The sequence below is a fragment of the Grammomys surdaster genome, unplaced genomic scaffold (genome assembly GCF_004785775.1).
Source record: "Grammomys surdaster isolate TR1022 unplaced genomic scaffold, NIH_TR_1.0 125059, whole genome shotgun sequence".
Classification (NCBI taxonomy): domain Eukaryota; kingdom Metazoa; phylum Chordata; class Mammalia; order Rodentia; family Muridae; genus Grammomys; species Grammomys surdaster.
Window position 1 is genome coordinate 755,318 of NW_021619966.1, and position 20,148 is coordinate 775,465.

The 20,148-nt window shown below is 36.4% G+C and overlaps 1 protein-coding gene across 1 annotated transcript in view; it reads left to right on the plus strand.

Annotated features, from left to right (window-relative positions):
* LOC114636917 (netrin receptor DCC-like) overlaps positions 1 to 20,148 on the plus strand; it is a gene marked incomplete at its 3' end in the record, with an annotated part of 424,348 nt that overhangs the window by 378,742 nt on the left and 25,458 nt on the right. Inside the window, exon 9 of the mRNA XM_028785013.1 lies at positions 12,336 to 12,490. Within this exon, the coding sequence (XP_028640846.1) occupies positions 12,336 to 12,490 (155 nt within the window). The remainder of the gene's footprint in view (positions 1 to 12,335; positions 12,491 to 20,148) is intronic.

A 20,148-nucleotide genomic window follows, 5' to 3' on the forward strand; every position in this document is an offset into this window, starting at 1 on the left:
GGATATTGCGAGCTTTGGGGCAAATATCCAATTGTCAGTGAGTACATACCATGTGTGTTCTTTTGTGATTGAATTACCTCCCTCAGGATGATATTTTCTAGCTCCATCCATTTACCTAAGAATTTCTCAAATTCATTGTTTTTAATAGCTGAGTAACGTTCCATTGTGTAAAGGTACCACATTTTCTGTATCCATTCCTCTGTTGAAGGACATCTGGGTTCTTTCCAGCTTCTGGCTATTATAAATAAGGCTGCTATGAACATAATGGAGCATGGTCCTTGTTATATGTTGGAGCATCTTCTGAGTATATGCCCAGGAGTGGTATAGCTGGGTCCTAAGGTAATGATATGTCCAATTTTCTGAGCAACCACCAGAGTGGTTATACCAGCTTGCAATCCTGGCTGAGAAGCACCTAAAGAAATGTTCAATATCCTTAGTCATCAGGGAAATGCAAATCAAAATAACCCTGAGATTCTACCTCACACCAGTCAGAATGGCCAAGATCAAAGATCAGGTTTTGTAACAACTGACTTAACATTTTAAATCATGAGTTGTATCGTGCTGGTTTTCTGCATTAAAACATTTCATTGACTACTTTTCATTTATATTTGCAAAAATCTTCCTCTTCTGAGTCCTTGTTCCCTTTTTATTCCCATTATTTATTTATTTTTTTTATTCTTCCTCCAGACTTTTAAAAATATGTTCTAAATCTACGTATAACATCTTTTCTGTATTTGCTGTCATGTACACAGACTCCTCTACTTGAGTCCATTCCCACAACTATATAACTCTTTACGTAACTTCTACTGTATTTGTGCTGAGTCTCACTTCTTCTTGAACATTTTTTTAGATCATTTGCACTAATCTTCACCTTTTCATATCCATACAGTCTGTCTGTCTTTCTGTCTGCTTGTTTGTTTGTTTTGCTTTGGTTTCCGAGATAATAAGGAAAAGTTAAACATGATATGTTAACAAAGCTAGTCAAAAATTTCTAGGCTCAATTAATTTCATCAACTCATTCTACCAAATAGCTGGGACTGTTTCTGTGCCTGAATGTTTGACTAGTCATTTTTACACTTTATGTTTATTTTACAATTTAATGTTTATTTTCTTAAATTTCTTTCTACCAGTGGAACAAAGGCTTCTTGTGGAGTTTTGCTTGCTTTTGTTTTTTGGGTTTTTTGTTTGTTTGTTTTTGTTTTTATCCCTTTTGATTGCTGGGATATAACAAAAACTAAGGCATATCAATACTAGCTATGCTTCAAATTTAAGCCCTAATTGAAATGTCAACTACTATATGAAGGTATACACAGGATTCCAAATCATAATTTATGAACTCATCAATTTCTCTTTCACATCTTCCTTGAGTATGTGTGTGTGTGTGTGTGTGTGTGTGTGTGTGTACATGAATTAGTATTAGAGCATTTGCTAATTTAGTTCTACTATGTTTTTGGTATATTCTTTTAGATTCCTCTATTGTGGATGAAAATAAACTCTATCCTAAGCATATAATTATTAATTGGATCTTCTAAGATAAATCTGCAGAAAGACATGTGTCATATTCCTGATAGATTTCTTTTCCTAGCCAAAAAAATGAATTATGCAGGGTGAAAACACTGACAGCTATTCAGTGAAACTTTTCATAATTGAGAAAAAGAAACTGATATTGAAATTTGATTTCAACATTCCCATTCATTTTGTATGTTTTAGCTTCACATCAGAGTAAATACATGCCATATGTCCCTGAAGGATTAGCTGTGCTAGTTGTTTGATTTGCAGGTTTGTTTGGCTCTTCAAAACCATAGTGTTTTAAAAGGTAGAGGACTGAACATCTGTGGCTGATGAACAACATCTCTGTCAGACAAATTACTCTAGCTAACATTGTCATTAGTCTGTCTGACTGGTTAATAGTGTCAATAAAGTAAGTGCCATGTTTAGCTTCTTTTTTTTTTTTTTACCCTGCTCCTCTGGGTGCTTTCATCGTACCATTCAGAGAACATCATATATTGAAAAGTCTAAAAGCCAGGTTTCAGGTGGAAGAAATTGTATCTCAGATATCCACTTAAGCCAAAAAAAAAATTCACTAGAATTAGAAGTGATCATTGAGATCATGATCTATTTTTCTTCTACATAAACATTCAGAGACTGATGCTCAGGGAAGGCAGTGGTTCCTATGTCCAAAGCTGCAAAGTTGGCACTAACAATGTTAACAAACATTTCCTGAGTACTTATTGCACTAGATTGTAGGCAAAGATTCTTGTGTGTATGTGATCACTAGCAGTGTCCATGAGCAAGCATTACACAGATAAGGCTAGAAGCCCACATTTCTGTTGTGTAACTTTAAAGGGGATCAAATTTTAGTGCAAGCATGAGTCCAAATCAAGTATCCTCACCTGAAGTCCTTCTGTAGTAAATTAAATAGATGAAAGAGAAGTTAGCTTTTTTAATATTTATGAAATTAGGACATACATTATTTCTCTATGTTTCTCTCTAATAGCTTTTCAAATTCAATGGATAATTTGATCTGTTTATTCATTTGCCATGACTGAAAAACATCAGCATATTCTCTATATGTATAAATAGCACTGTAGCTTTCATTTAACTACTGGGAGATTACTTGTGGAATTTGTCACAGTGCAGTCAAAATGTAAACATTACGGAGTTAAAGAATTGAACCTCAAAATTTTGATTTTTTTCTCAGAACTCTAACAGCTGTGTTGCCTTTGGTCAAGGAGTAGTTATTAGTCTGTATATCTAGAGATATGAAATAAATAGTGGTATGTGGTGTATATGTATTTGTGTGTGTGTGTGTGTTACATTGACTTATTATAGATTTAACAGTCTTATAATGGTGGCTTTCACATGAAGAGCACATGAAATAGTAACTGCTTAATACCAGCCTGATACCAAAGCTCCATGAAGAGTCTAGTATGAACCCACTTTGAAAGGCTGAAGAAACTGGAGTCAGATGTCTACAAGGGATGGCAGCCCCTGAAGATACATTCATAGCATAAGACTGCAGCTTGCAACACATCCTGATTTCATTCCACCTCAGACTTTAGGAATTGACTGTCCTACCAGAGTTCTCCTTCAGTTTGTTCTCCTAAATGCTGTTTCTAGAAACATCTGCAGATGCACCCAGAATATTGTCTTATTCATTTTCTACTGGTCTCCTAATCCAATGAAGTTGCTAATCAAGATAAAGCATATAAAATTTGTGATTTCGTTTCCTTATGTGGGATGACAACAATATTTCATCTGTAAGATTGTGATGAATATTGAGTAAAGCTTATAAGTGTACCTGAAACATTAGTTCTTAGCCCACGGCAACAAAACCAACTGCTCCTGTTAACTAGTGCGATATATAAATAATTGTGTGGGTTCAAAAATTAAAATATATGAAATACAGGGATATTTCCTGACACTTACTTATATGGGGAATTTATTGCTTTCATAAACATTATTCCACTTGATCCCCAGATAATGTAGTTATGATAATTTCCATTTGTAGAAGAGCATGTTCAGAAACACTGAGAAACAGTGCCTACGCACCTTTCCCATTAGTAAACAGTAGCACCAAGATTTAAATTCAAAGTGATACCTTCACGCTATGCACAAAATAAGAGATAGTTTCCTTTAAAAGCTACCTGTAAGGTACAGTAGGCTTTCAGATGAGAGAATTAAAACACTTCTATAAGCATCATCCAATTTAATCCTTATGGTAGCTCTGTGAGGTAGGTAGATAAGGTGGATTTCGTTTTGTAAATGAAGCTCCCAGAGACCCCTGACATGTTCAAGGTCACCTTTTTTTTTTTTCAATAGGAAAAAGCCTGGACCAAGTCTCCCTTTGTGCAGCATTGAAGGTTTATATGGCTCTGCACTGCCTCAGAAACCTGTACTCACTGCCAGGGATTAGAGACAAGGACTTTTTACTAACATAGAGAATTCATTTTAGAATTCACTGTGCATTACATTTTCCAACATGGTGTTTACATATTCTTTCCCTGCTCTTCAGAGTTGAGGGCTCAGCAGCTGATGAAGCGTGTTATCCATGAAGGGATTGCATTGTGATGGAAAAAGGACAAGTCTCAGAATCCAAAGCACCATAGTGACCCAGGCATAAAGTTTGGGGAAGCTAGCCCTCCTCTCAGAGCCTCTACTTCAGTGTAAATTGTAAAGCAGACAACTTTTACCAAAACACATTTCTAGGACATTGACAGAGAAAATGATTATGTCCTTCTTCCAATGAATGTAAAGAATATTGAAAACCAAAACAGGCCATCTACAAAGGTGTAGGCTTAGACTTTTCAAAATCGACTTTTAATAAGGGTTTTCAAATGCTTCCACCCCACATCTAGCCCACTCTACAAATGTATGGAAGAAAACAGTAAATAGGACAAGGGGATGTGGACTTGTTTATAAGTGGTTTCTGGGGTCAATTCCAATCTCAGTTTTTTCAGGATACCAGCAGTCCAGCTTAATAGTTTCAGGAATCAGCTGCACTGGCAAAATCTAGCAGAAACCATCAGGCCTCTGATGAATTAACACAGGTCAGCGGGAGTGACCAGGACCCACCAAGACACCAGTTCTCATCCATGCCTCTCTCAGTGATGCAGAGATCAGCGAAGATGAAGACACGAGACCAAGGAAGTGACTCAAAGCTAGCTATCCAAGCATGCCATCACTGTCCACTGAGTCCTATTTATATTCCATCTAAACATCACTTGTCTTCCCATGAGTCTTGTCTCAGCAAAACACCATATGAGTCTGTCTTAGAAAAACACTATGTGAGTCTGTATCATCTGAAATATCCAGAAACTTCCACTTCAAGAGGCTACATGTAATAGAGGAATGGAGAGCAGCCATGAATACTGAGAAGGGGAAGGGAATGGGGAGAGAGGGGTAAGGGGGTAAGGGAGCAAGAGCAGGAGACTAAGAGAAAGGGGAGGGGACAAGCAGCCCCTTTTATAGTGAATCAGGCACACCTGGCTGTTGCCAGGTAACTGTGAGGTAGAGCCTAGTCTAAAAGCCAACCATTCCTGATTGCTGGGAATACCATAACCAATTTTCTGTGGTAACTCAACTCAAAATGCTCAAGCTTTGTGCAGTTCCCTGAGATTAGGAGGCTGGAAATGTTCCAATTTGCAACTAATAAAATTAAATTCCATTTGAAGCATGACGTATTTTGAATAGCTTTCCCACATTTCAGTAGGAATGATGTGAGGTTTGCATTTGAAGATAGTAATTTGTAGATCAGAAAAGTTTAAGCCAGATAAATTGGTAAGTGATCTGCAGTGTGTGGATGGTTACTGCAGCCAAGCAGGAAAGCTGGGCTCACTCAGAGAACTAGAGTAAAGTGACACACTCAGAACTCAGTTTTTGATCATGAGGATGGGTACTGAGACTAAGTAAACTAAATAGCATGAAAGCAAACCTTCCTTCCCATAAATATATGTTCAACTTCTTGATATTAATGTGTTCTTTAATACATGTCTTGGATATATACTAACTAAATCTCAAGGCAGAAATTGTATTAAACAATTTTTAAAAGCATGGAACCAGAGGTTTGCATCTCACAATTCAAGAAAATCAGATTTTAACTAATATCTTAAAGAAATAGCTGTGACCATCTCCCCAAAATGTTTATTTTTTTCATCAGAGTAGCTGATGATGAATTTTCTCAGATTCTTTTCCTTTAAAAAATAACTTTAATTTTAAAAAATCTTTGATTTCTTAACAGTGGGAAACACATTTGCATATAGTTTTGGTAAGGATTTATTTTTTAAGTATGATGGTTTGTATATGCTTGGCCGAGAGAGTGGCACTATTAGGAAGTGTGGCCTTGTTGGAGTAAGTTTGGCCTTATTTAAGGAATTGTGTCATTGTGGGCATGGGCTTTAAAACCCTTACCCTAGCTGTTTAGAAGCCAGTCTTCTCCTGTTTGTCTTTGGAAGAAGATGTAGAACCCTCAACTTCTCCTTATCATTCCTGCCTTGGCTCTGCCATGCTCCTGTCTTGATGATAATGGACCAAACCTCTAAACCTATAAGCCAGGCCCAATTAAATGTTGTCCTTATAAGAGTTTCCTTGGTCATGATGTCTGAAAACCCTAAGACAGTGAGTTTGAGTCTTTGTGTATATATATGTATATATATGTGTGTGTGTGTGTGTGTGTGTGTGTGTGTGTGTGTGTGTGTCTGTGTGCCTGGTGCTTGCAGATGCCAAGAGAGAACATTAGTTCTCCTGACACTTGAGTTAGAAACAGCTGTAAATAGCATGTGGGTACCAGGACATGATCTACAAAAACGTGGGTCTCCTGCAAAAGCCTGGAAGTATTCTTAATTGCTGGGCTGTCTGTTCTGGCCCTATATTTGGATGTTCTTATTGCTGTCAATTGGAGTCATATTGCAGCAAACAGTAGTTTCTAGTTTTGAAATACTCCCATGATTGTGCTTTTAGTCTATTTTTCTGATAGAACCACTCTGTGTCTCCTTTACTGGCCTCGAACCCATTATCTTCCTGTCTCAGTCTCTAACCTCAGTGTTTGTATTACAGGCATGCACCAGCCAGTCTTGTTGTACTACTTATACTCACTAGAGAAACATGAAAATAAAACAGAGAACAAGGAGCTGCTAAAAATATTTTTCATTAAAATACAGTTTCTTCCCTACAAAAGAATTAATGTGATTCTTCTTCCTGGAAGCAACTAATTAGGTACTTGGCACCTCATGACAGCATTTGTTGCTGAACCATTAGAACTAAATGTTAACACCCAATACACTTAGCTAAGGCAGAACATATTTATATAGTAGATTTTTTTTGTTACAAATAAATCTGTAAAGCAGAATCAAGTTTAATCCTCAGTCTCTATCTCGGAAGTAAAAAAAAAACACAAGTTCTGAATTTACCTAACATAATGACAAAAAAACCCAAACCAAACAAACAAAAAACAGATGAGAAACGTGATTATTTGTTCTGTTTCTAGGAGGAACATGAGACTGAAAAGATTTCTTTGAGCAGCTTACACTTTGGTTTGTATATAGTACAACTGCACTCAAGAAGGTCAAGTAACCTACGAGTAGGATGGAGCTAAATACAGATTTCTAGGAATTTCTAGGATGCATGGAGATCTATGTATGCAATCACTTAATTTTTTCAAAGTAATCTATGTACTCTCTTAAAAATTATTGATCTTAGTGGCCGAGCAATTTGCTACTCCAAGAAAGTATATGCGGCAATTGTGCAAATTACAAGAATGCAATGTGGCTTCTATTTAAAGTAATCAATGGCTACAGCAGTAAGACATTCATGGACATTAATATACATTATACTGTATGTTATAGATGTTATGTTGAATGTATAAAACAAGCATAATGACAATATGTAGAGACACTGATTACTGTAGCTGAAACTAGGAGAGAAGACAGTCAAGACTCAGATAAGACATTGCATTTCAGTCTGGTCCTAATTTAATCTCACTCGAAACAAGATCTTGTCAAATCCAAAAGGAAATATGAGTTGAAAGATGGTCACTGCCTCCCCTCCTAATGCAGAAAACACGAGAAGAATGTTGGAGTGCAATGCTGCAGACGGGAATTGCATTCAAGCAACAAGTAGGCTTTTCACAGAGGAGTGTGAAAAGGCTAAACCACATTACGAGAGGCTCTACATTGTCCCAGGACATGAGTTAGTCTCAGCAGGACACAAGGGCAGGACACAAGACCTTGGGCATGAACTCACAGATTATATGCATGAGAAAAAGGATTCAATGGAAAGTAGCAATAACTGAAAGTCAATGTCAAAGACAAAGGAGTAGGAGAAACTAGCCTGTATTGCAAGCACCAAGTATATTAGGATCTCTTTTGGGACATAAGGACCTATAATCATAGTAACCTAAGCAGAGGTAAGTCTCAGTGCAAATTTCCTAAAGATGTTATTTTGTTTGCGTTGTGCCTTGAAATGCAACTCTGTTTAAGACTTAATATGTGTTACTGGGAGAAGTTTTTTCTGTTTCCTCATTCCTCAGCCAAAGCAGAACTCTTGATTCAGCAAGCAGTTTTAATTGTCATGCTCCAGAGAGAGGATAAATCGCACCACAGCCACGATAGAGTGTATATCTTTTTCCTCAGGCAGATGAGCAAAAGCAAGGGATGCCCATTCCAGAGTAGAGAGAGGACCAAGATGAAGGCAAGGATAAAATCTGCCTGTAGTATCTGAACTCATAAGACTTGGTGTAGCATCTCTTCTGGAACAAGCCTAAGGCTGACCCTTTTCTAATATAGGCTTTCTTGGAATACACACTGACCCAAAGTTCATTCTTTTACAAAAGATTCATTAGATGCAAGGATTTGTGTAAAGTTGTAACCACATGTAAAACTGAAATGTTTCCTATGGTAAGGTGGGAAGACAAGAGTGCCTATGAAAGGGGATGTTGGGTAGGGAGTTAAAACTAACTTTGATGTTTTTTTCCCCAAAGCTCCATTCTTCATTTTACTGGTTATCTCAGATCTCTCATGGTCATGGTTCAGGCCTTCTTAGTTATCTTCCCCCAGAATTCCCAGTCTTACTGACCATTTTAACACTAACACAGGGCTAGCTAGCTGGCCATGGGACACATCTGAAATCTCAAGCACTAAGAAGCCTAGGCAGGGGGATTGCAGTGCTAGTGCTGGGCTGGGCAACCTAGTTCAACACAATCTCAAAATTAAATTAAAAATAAAGTCAATAAGTGTTTTCCAAAAAAGACTTTAAAACCATGAGTTATGCTGACCTTGTTTGTAAAAGTTGCTGCTTTTGGAGCACCAACTTGCTACCTTGACATAAAATATTAAAATGGTAACCTGAGGCAGCTTTACCCATGGAAGAAATAAATGTTCCCATTAAGTAAGTCTTTGCCACTGTCTGGTAATATAAAGGGGAAGTTGCCTACTCTTTCTTTCCAGTGAGAAGATTCAAGCTTCATTCCTCATTCCCTAGAGTTTTTATGAGTGAATCTACGGTAGATGGATTCTAGAAGCCACAGGCTACTGGGTCTGCTAACTTCAGCCAGAAGAACACCACATCCGACCTCTAAGTAGAGACAATTGAAATGAGTAAGGCTTGTCTGACAGTGTCTACTACTGCTTCAGCATGCACCTGAACCATTGGGATATGAGGCTATTACATTTTCAGTTGTCAGGAAAGCACTCACTGAAGGTTCCTGGTGCCTTCTGTGTATACCAAAGACAAACTATAAAGTATGAAATCCTTCAAAGTCAAGAGAGGAAATAGGATAAAATGTAGCCACAATCATGGGCTTCAACTTAGCAAGATGAATATAGGTCAGGGAATCTAACTAAGAGACTTCATTTTCTTTTGGGCATTGATTATCTTTATTTTAAATGTATACATATCTGTAGTACCTATAATAATTTGATTCACTTGTAAAATTCGTAATAATCAAATTGGGGCTGTTAGCATTTTTATCTTCTTCAACTTGTCTTATCATTTTTAATTAATATATTATAAGTATGTATATTTATGAGGTATAGTGTGATATTTTAATACATAAGTACAATGTATACTGATCAAAAGATGAGATGAAATATTTCTCTCTATCATTATATTGTGTTGATATTTAGAACTAGCTTGCTGTCTATTGCCGTGATAAACACGATCACCAAGCACAATGTGAGGAGAAAAGAGTTTAACTCATCTACTTCCAAGTCAGGTTTCACTGACAGAAGTTAAACAGGAACTAAAGCAGAAATGAAGGAGAACCTCTTCTGACCTGCTTGTTTTCCAACTCACTCTGTCACATGATCAGCTATGTTTCTTATGCAGCCCAGTCACCTCTGCCTAGGGCTGTGCCATCACAGTAGGTTGGATCACTTTTTTTCCATCAGTCATCAAGTAAGATATCTTACAGACAGGGACATAGGACAAACTGACCTTGTGGCAAAGCAACAAGGCAGTTCTTCAATGTTCAGGCAATTCTTCATGGGGAGGTTTCTGATAAGCTGACAAATAAAACTAAGGAACACTAAGGCTTTGAGCACTTGTTGGTTATTTGTATTATGCATAGTAGGTTATTATAAACTGTAGTCATCCTGTGTGCTGCAAAACACTAGAGTTTATCAGTCTTCTGTGATATTCTGGTAACCGTTATCCAGTTTCCCTCTGACTCTCTTGCATCCATCGTCCCCAATCTCTAGTATTTTGTAGTCAGATCATATTTGATCTTTCATTTTTATTTTAAACTCCACATGCAAGAATTATACTGTTTATTTCTTTATAGCTGCCTTATGTTACTGAAGATAAACTCTAGCTCCAACCTCTTTCCCGATCACTGGCTATAACCCCTTTAAGGCTGGATAATGTCTATTGTGTGTATATACCCGATAATTAACCATCCATCTATGATGGGTATCTAGGTTAGGCATATCTTTGCTATTGAGGAAAGCATAGCAATAAATATGAGAGTGTAGATGCCTATTTAGAGTTAACAGCATTAATTTTGATAATATTCTTGTAAATAGAATTAATTGTATGCTAAGTCTGTGAATAGTATTTCTCCAAGGACTACAGAATCTTAATTCTGTTACAATTCACTCCATATTATTTTGCCCTTTTTGATAATAGCCACTGTGACTAGCACCAATGAAACTATGATTCTGCATTTTAGTTCTGTGGTGCCCAATGACGTTAGAAGTGTTCCTTTTAGAAAACATCTGAAAAATCTAATTGTCATTAGATGAAAATAGGTATCAGTATAAATGTCGCCAAAAAGTATCCCCTCTCCAGGGTATGGCCCTCATGCCTCACTGGACGACAGGGGGACTGGAGCCACTACAAGGTCCCCTTCAATTACTGGAGGTCAGGCCTCTATCCCCACCTTCGCAAGATTAGATTCGCCACAGCCCATCTATACTTAGAGAAGGGAGGAGATGTCAGGGGCAGCCTTGCTTACACACTGAAGGCCTAAAATCAGCCATAGGCCTAAAATCAGCAATATGCCTGTGATACATGTATACTAACACCAAGTCTTGGGTCTCTGTGGATAAACACTGAAACAGATGACTATAAGCTATTGCAAACAGGCAGTTTTTGTGACAATTTACTAGCCTGAGTAGTCATAGACCTTGTAAATAGGTAGCCTTGGCAGATATTACCAGCTTAGATAAGGACAAGTGAATCATAGGCAGAGTCATAGTGACCTATTCCCTGAACCCTCACCCAGCCGATACCCTGTTCCGAAAAATATCTGTATTCCCCCTGAACACCCACGCTCCAGTGTCATCCCCTTCCCCACGTCCTGCCTTTTTGTTTTTATAACCCCTGTGTGAATGAGTATAAATTACAATTTGAAAAAAATAATTAAAATTTATATATATATATATATATATCTCGCCAAACATAAACCAACGCTCAGTGACACAATTAACATTTACACAAAATCCCCATCAGAAGTTATAAAAACATTGAATAGCACTAAAATGTATGAGACAATCCAGTAATTTTAGAATCTCTTCTTAAATTTGTATAATCAATTTTGTACTAAGGGTCAGTGAGCATATGAAGGTCTAGAGTTATCCTTTAACAATATTTTACTAGTTCTCCTTGTTGGATGTCAGTGTTACTAGCGAAAGAATTTCTCATTTCTTACTGTGTGCTAGAAATCCTATCTCTATCTGCAGATTCATTTTTTCCCTGAACAGGAGAAATGTTTTTGTTGATAAACAGTTGTAGTTGTAGTTTGAAGAACAAGGCAAGGGGATATATGTGTAATATCATTTTTCTTTATGAAGAGATAGATGTCAATCTTCTTCTAACTGAACTTACAGAAACCATAGGGTCCAGAATTTGATATATAAAGAGAAATACTTCTCATTGGCATTTTGCTTTCCAACAAAAAATTGCATGAATGGATTTGTAAACAATTCTAAGAAAGAGCAAACTGTGGAATGATTTAAACCTTGACATCTCTTTAGATGGATTTTGTAAAATTTGTGTTCTTGTCATGATTGCAAATGTTTCTTCTTATTTTATTAGCTCTTTTCTTGTCATAACTTTTGAAAACTAAATTTTAAAATGTCAAATAACAAGTCTTCAATTTGCAATGTGCCATGAGAATGATGGTGACTTAAACTCTCTCAGACTTTACAGTGTCCACCCATCGGCCTTTTCTGTTCATTTAAATTTCATAATCAACCTTGGAATGCCTGAATTTTATTCCAGAGTCAATATTAAGTGAGTAAGCAACCTTTTGGCTGCGCATTACCCCTGTGTACCAAACAAAGTTTGGGCCAATGCTTTCATCTTAAGATAATATTTCTCTATTCACCTTGATTTCCTAGGGAGCGAGCTTTGAATACAACCCAGCCTGGGTCCCTTCAGCTTACTGTGGGAAACTTGAAACCAGAAGCCATGTACACCTTCAGAGTTGTTGCCTACAATGAGTGGGGACCAGGGGAGAGTTCTCAACCCATCAAGGTGGCCACTCAGCCTGAATGTGAGTATGAAAATGGAAAGGCAATTTTTAAAAGCATTTATGTTCACTGTCTACAACATCCTTGCATCCTTTTCCATAGAACTTTTTTGATTAGACAATATGGAAGAGAGATCTTTGTAGCAACACATTTAACTTAAGCAATTTTAAAAGTAGATTCAAATTTTAATGAGACAGGACCTTACTCAGACCATAGTAGAAAATTATGAATGGGAAAGGCACAGTTTACCCCAGAAACACCCATGCTTCTCTTCTACGAAGCACCTTACCCTGCTGACACCACTTCATCATCATCGTCTTTCATTCATTTTTCATATATTTGTTATTTTTTGTGAAGTGTCTAATATTAAAGGAAAAACCTAATCTCATTGAACTTTTAATCTCAGGAAGCTTCTAAAAATCTTAAACATGTACTACATATGCTCAAAAAAGCTACCATAACCTGAACAGAGACATTGAGAATATGGACATTTATGTCTATTTACTACTCCATACTCAAAATTTAATCACCATATTCACATATATGTTCCCAAAGTAAAAGAGCTGGACACTCTAATAACTTAAAATTTAATAATTAGTATTTTGAAAGTCCCAGAATATTCCTCTGCTTTGTTAACCTTTGGTTACACATTTTCCATATGTTTTAGGGGGCTAATTAGATGAGTAAACAATCTTTTGGTTGATCATTACCCTCATGTTTGAGGGGGAAAATCACTGATGAATAGTTTTTCCACTTATATTCAATGAAAGCATTATAACCTAAAAGTTAAGTTCACTGAATGTATACTTATAATAAGGTACATTGCATCACACACTGGATTCCAGCTCCTCCTGGCCAATTAATCATACTAAGTCTATGTTTTTGTGCTCCCATCGGTTTATGTTTTCTTTGAAAATATCTGTTTCACTTAAACATAATTTAACATATTTTTAAACATGATATGCAAATTATAAACACTTAAGTAGACATAAATGCAAAAAAACTCAATATTTTATGGATGGTAGCGGTGTATTTCTTTAATCATAGAACTTGGGAGGAACAGGCAGGCAGATCTCTGAGTTGGAGGGTAACCCCAGACTACAGATTGAGTTCCAGGACAGCCAGAGCTACAGAAAGAAACACAGCCCTGTCTTTAAAAGAAATCTACATCAATCATTGAAATAGTTGACAAACTTGGGTCTTTGATATCACTCTGGTGAAGACCAGAGAGAATAGTTTAAGACGCCTGAGACCTGATGGGTGATTGACTCTTGGGAAGATCCACAGTCTCTTTTTTTGTTGCTGTAATTATAGAGACAACATAGGATTATCATTCATGAAAGCAGAAATTGTTAAGCCTTAATGATCTTATAAATGCCTTATGAAAAATAACATTCTGTATATTAACTTCAAAAGTGTTGTGAACATGGATTTTCAACAGTAAGTAGGGCCCAGAGGATCCTGAGGAGAATGCAGTTGGTAACTTTTAGGATCATGGGTATAAACACTGAGCTTTTCTTGAAATCTTTAGACTATTTAAAAACAACTGCAGCCATCATCTCTACAGAGTCAGTTTAAACAAGAGACCAAGCACCCTTTCCAGCCATGCACATGTAGACCTTCAATTGCTCTCAGAATTTTCTTCCAAAGAATGTTGTGTTGTTTCATTGATTTAAATAACTAGACAAATGGCTGTGGAGGTGGCTTAGCAGCTAAGGGCATTGAAATTAAGCCTGATTATATGAGTTCTGTTCCTGGGGTTAAGAGAGAACTGTCTCCTCTAAATGGTCTTTTGACCTCCATCCATGTTTGTGCTGTGGTATATGTAGTGTGTGTGTGTGTGTGTGTGTGTATGACAAATGACATACCTTTTCGAAAAGGCCATATATCCTCCTACAGGCCTCATATTCAAAACAACCATGACCACACCTTCTCATCCTTCCTAAATAGTCCCACTAGCTGTTTACCAACCATTCAAATTATCAGCTTGTGGGAGTCATTGTCACTCAAACCATCCCATCACAGTTCACATATATAGAATTGAATGCTTTTGAATGTTTAGTACTTTTGAGCAATAATATGGAGTAAAATCAGGCACATACATTATATTAACTATGCCTTAATTATCTACTATATCTACACATTTAATTATGTCAATTAAAAGACATTTATAGCTTGGTTAGGAACTTATGCATATGATTTCGACACGAGAATAACTGAGGCAGGAAGATGGTTATGAGTTCATGTATAGAGTGAACAATAGTTTGAAGTTATTTTTAGATACTTCAAAATAAGCATAGGAAAAAAAAATAAGTTTATCCGACCAAACCATGATAAAATGTGCTCAACTATACTTAATGCAAATTTTAAAAAGTGGAGTTAATACTTAGTTGTGTCCTTCTTTGCATAAATATATATATATATGCAACACACTTCATATTAAGTGTAACTATCAAAACCTTAAAAATTATAAATAACAAGTACTTATAAAGTATTCTAATAGTGAAATCTATACATGACTATGTTTTCCTTTACAATATGAAATTTCCATGCAATATATGAAATATTTATATGTAATCTTAATACTTTATAAAATTATTTTCACATAGTCTTCAAGAATAACAGCTCATGATTATTTTGTACTTCTGATAATCATGGTTTAGTCAGTCTAGCTTTCTCCCCAGGAACACAATGTTTTATCTTTTCTCATTAAAATTATTTTGAAGCTTCCTACTTTAAAAGTCAGATGGGTTTCTTGTTTGCTTGTTTGTTTTTTTTTAATTTTGGTTTGTTGTTGTTTTCTTTTATCTTATGCTTTGTATAAATACCAATTGTTTGAAATTATGGAACTAAGAGACATTTGATGACAGCTGCTAATAGTAGCATTTCCTGTGATACATGGTCTGCCATTTTTATGTGATTATTATTATTATTACTATTACTATTATTATTAAATTAACCTATATAATTATGTGTGTTCATAAGCATTCTTAACAGTAGAATGCAAAGAGTGGCTTAAAACATACAATCATATTTTGTGAATAGCTATTGTGTCCCTAATACTATTCCAGATTATTTAAAGCATACAGACTATTTAGAGAAAGGAACATACATGGAACTTACTACCAGTGCTCATAGAACATGGAGGAAGTAAAGAACCCACACATCTAATACTCGAACCTAACCAATAAGAGATCCTACAGGAAGTCCTTAAATGCAACACTCACAGATCTATATGTCTGTTTTGGAGCATGTTTACAGAGATGATTATGTGTCAGCTCATTTTTTTAATGCATAATCACTATACACCCACCTCATCAGATCAAATAATGTTTTACAAGAGTACTATCATTATGCCTTCAATATCATTCAGTGCTGACCATTCAAAGAAACAACAGAATGGAGTTGACCCTATAGCTCAGTGTTTGAGAACTGACTCAGCATGCCCAAAGACATGGATTCCAACTGATACTGCAAAAGAAATAAGAAACAAATAAATAAAACAGACCCTTTCTCCTATAATCATTTATTTTACTCAATAGCTGGCACCTACTATGATAAAGCAATTAAATAATATAAAGTTTCCAAATGGATGTAACTGATTGGTGATATGGTAACATGTAAAGAAATTTTTTCTCAAACGAATGAAAATGGAGATTTCCTCTGCTTTCAAAACACATTTCAGCCTTGAGTAACTTTTCATTAAGAGTGATAATGACCTCAGAATTTTCTTCACTTTTGATCTTTAGTCAGAGCAGTTCATTAAAAATAGCCTCTGTTCTGTCTTAGTATGAATTAAAGATCACTTTTTTATTGCACTGTGACTTGACTCTGTTTTCTGAGAGTTGCCATTGGCTTATTTGTTTTTTCTTGAGTAGATGTGTAGATAGAAAAAATTCAGCCTATGACAGCAGGATATGAATTCAGAGTATCCTTTAGAAAGCAGACACTGAACTATATCACTCAACTCATTTACACTGAGTACTTTGTGACTCACTTATTGCATTTATTATAGATATTATGATAAATAAATTGCATTATTATAGCTAATAGATGCTGCAGTAAATGACATTCAAGCAATATAAAAACATCACTAAGATTACTTAATAACTAACAAAATGTTGAGGAAGATGGTATACCCAAGAGATCTAGTGCTCTCCCATTCATTTCAGTGAATATATACTGTCTATATATTTAGAGAAAGTACAGAGTTGCATTTCATTATGCAGTTTCATAGATGCAAACACAAGAAGAGAAATTTTGTCAGTATTTCCACTAACAGAACTATTTTATCCTTTGAAAGGCGATCTCATCTGGGTTTACATTTAGCTGCTGCTTTTACTGTTGTTTTCCCAAATGTGATGTAGTAATTGTATAAGGACATTGCACTGCTTTTATACAAACTTAACATCCAGACTTTCATTATATTTGAGTAATCAGTTCCATTAGGAAAATTGTATTTCCAAGGAATAAAGTCTGGTGCAAATTTGTATGAAATATAAATCATCAACAACTGTTTCTACAAGTGCATGCATTCTGCTGTAATCATTTAGAAAGATCAACAGTCTGAGATCTGGTTTATAAAATAATAGCCTGGAATAGAAAAGCTTGATTTTTATGAAGGCTTGTGTCCTCTGATTATATCTTCCTTTTGCTAAACCTTTGCCCTTTCTCCCTTGCTTTTGTGGTGTGTAATTTCTCCACAGTATTAGCAGGCAGGATTTAAGTCCCTGCCTGCCTAAGACATGTCTAATCTTTTCAGACCACATGTGGAGAATTTTTGTATTATGTGGGGTCCCAAAAAATGCTATTAAGGCAGTTTAATCATAAAGAATGTTAAAATGGACCACATACAAGATGAACTTTTTTTGTCACAATCTCCATAAGAAACACAATGTGTCCTCTCAGTGTAGGACTGAATACAGGGCAGGGTTCTGGGGGAAGGGCTGTCAGTGAGCTACTTCATTTCAGGTCTTATAAAAGACACTAATCTCTTAATTATGTCTGAGCCAAAATTTTATCCTCAAATGCAGCACCTCATAATAGTGTTGTCTTCAGAGTCATCTCAACATGAATCTTGGAAACAAAGCAATGACCTAAAAGAGTAGAAAAAAAATCAAAGAAATTGGTAGTCCTTTTGTTTTGACTTGTAAAATAAACTCTTATCATACTTGGTGATGGGTTCCATTTATTCTTGTCAATATTAAGTTAGTATTCCTAAAACTAGTACAAAATCAGTATATTTTTATTAGTAGTTTTATGCATAAAACATGCTAGCTTTTAGTATTCATGATTGTGGAATAGTTTAGAACATGAGACCAGCATAGTGGATCACACCTGTATTCACAGAACCTAGAGGCAGTTGCAAAAGGATCATGAGTTCCAAGACAGTCTGAAATGTTCTATTTTTTAAATTATATACATATAATGTATATTAATCCTTTGTCGGATGAATAAGTGGCAAAGATTATCTCATATCTCATGGGATTCCTCTAAACCCTGTTTGTTTCTTTAGCTCAACCTTGGTGTAGAAAGAAAGGGAAAAAGAGGAAGGGCAGAAAGGATAGAGGGAGGAGGGTTGTAAAGGAAGATAAAGCATGACCAACTGAAAAAAGAGCCAATCAAAATTAAATAGATCTCACTTTTAAATCACTTCTCTATGAATGCTTTTAAAGGTAGATTCTGTTCTGATTGCTACATAAGTGGGAGATGTTTTCCTCCCTAAACAATAAGAATGAATGTTTATTCTTTAAGACTGAAGCTCTTGCATTTTATTACTTTGATAAATTTACTGTGTCTATATTGGAGGATAACGTCTGGCAGACATAGTCATGGGCACAGTGATTCCTATTCCATGGAAACACATTCCACTTTAGCACAATCTTCCATGCTAGGGGGCAAAAAGTAGATATACTCAGTTAAGTAGGGACACAGTTTCTGATCACAGAATATTTTACAGGCAGGGTAATTGCCCTGGTTTGAAAGGGAAAGATATTCAGGTGATGACAATTACTACATATGGCTATAGGTGTTAAAATGAACGTTAAATTGTTGTCATTAGTTACTAGAGGTAAATGATCAAGGGTTTTATCATCTCACCATATGGAAGTTGGGCTGAGGAACTATGAGGTCACAGCCAATGCCAGAGACCATGCATGGTCTCCTTTTCTCCTTGTACAAAGCTGAAGTCCAAGTGGATAAAGGGCCTCCACATAAAACCAGATACACTGAAATTAATAGAAGAGAAGATGGGGAAGACCCTCGAATACCTAGGCATAGGGAAAAAGTTCTTGAACAGAACACCAATGGCTTATACTCTAAGATCAAGAAGTGACAAATGGGACTTCATAAAATTGCAAAGTTTCTGTAAGGCAAAGGACACTGTCAATAGGACAAAATGGAAACCAACAGATTGGGAAAAGATCTTTATTAATCCCATATCTGATAGAAGAATAATATCCAATATATACAAACAACTCAAGAAATTAGACTCTATGCAACCAAATAACCTTATTAAAAAATTGGGTACAGAGTTAAACAAAGAATTCTCAACTGAGGAAATGTGAATGGCCGAGAAGCACCTAAAGAAATGTTCAGCATCCTTAGTCATCAGGGAAATGCAAATAAAAACAACTCTGAGATTCCACGTCACCCTAGTCAGAATGGCTAAGATCAAAAACTCAGGTGATAGTAGATGCTGACAAGGATGTGGAGAAAAAGAAACACTCTTCCATTGTTGATGTGATTGCAATATGGTGCAACCACTCTGGAAAACAGTCTGGCAGTTCCTCAGAAAAATGGACATATCATTAACTGAGGACCCAGCTATACCACTCCTGGGCATATACCCAGAAGATACTCTAACATATAACAAGGGCATATGCTCAACTATGTTCATAGAAGCTTTATTTATAATAGCCAGAAGCTGGAAAGAACCCAGATGTCCTTCAACAGAGGAATGGATACAGAAAATGTGGTACATTTACACAATGGAATATTACTCAGCTATTAAAAACAATGAATTCGAGAAATTCTAAGGTAAATGGATGGAACTAGAAAATATCATACTGAGGGAGGTAACCCAATACAAAAGAACACACATGGTATTCACTCACTGATAATTGAATATTAGCCCAGAAGCTTGAAATACCCAAGATTCAACCCACAGACCACATAAAGCTCATGAAGAAAGAAGACCAAGTTGGGGTGCTTCGGTCCTTCTTAGAAGGAGTAACAAAATACTCAAGGGAACAAATATGGAGACAAAGTGTGGCACAGAAACTGAAGGAGGAATTGTCTGCAGACCATTCCACCTGGGTATCCATTCCATGTGCACTCACCAAAGATAGACACTGATGTGGATGTCAGGAAGTGTATGCTGACAGGAGCCTGACATGTCTCCTTAGTGGTCTGCAAGAGTCTGACATATTCAGAGGCAGATGCTCACAGCTAACCATTGAACTGATGATGGGGTTCCCAATGGAGGAGTTAGAGTGACAACTGAAGGAGTTGAAAGGGTTTGTGACCCCATGAGTGGCAACAATACCAACAAACCAGAGCCCCCAGGGTCTAAATCACCAGCCTAGGACCACTTAGTGTGGGACCCATGGCTCCAGCTATATGTCTTGTCAGGTATAGGTGGGAAAGGAGATCCTTGGTCCCATGATGGCTGGACTCAGTG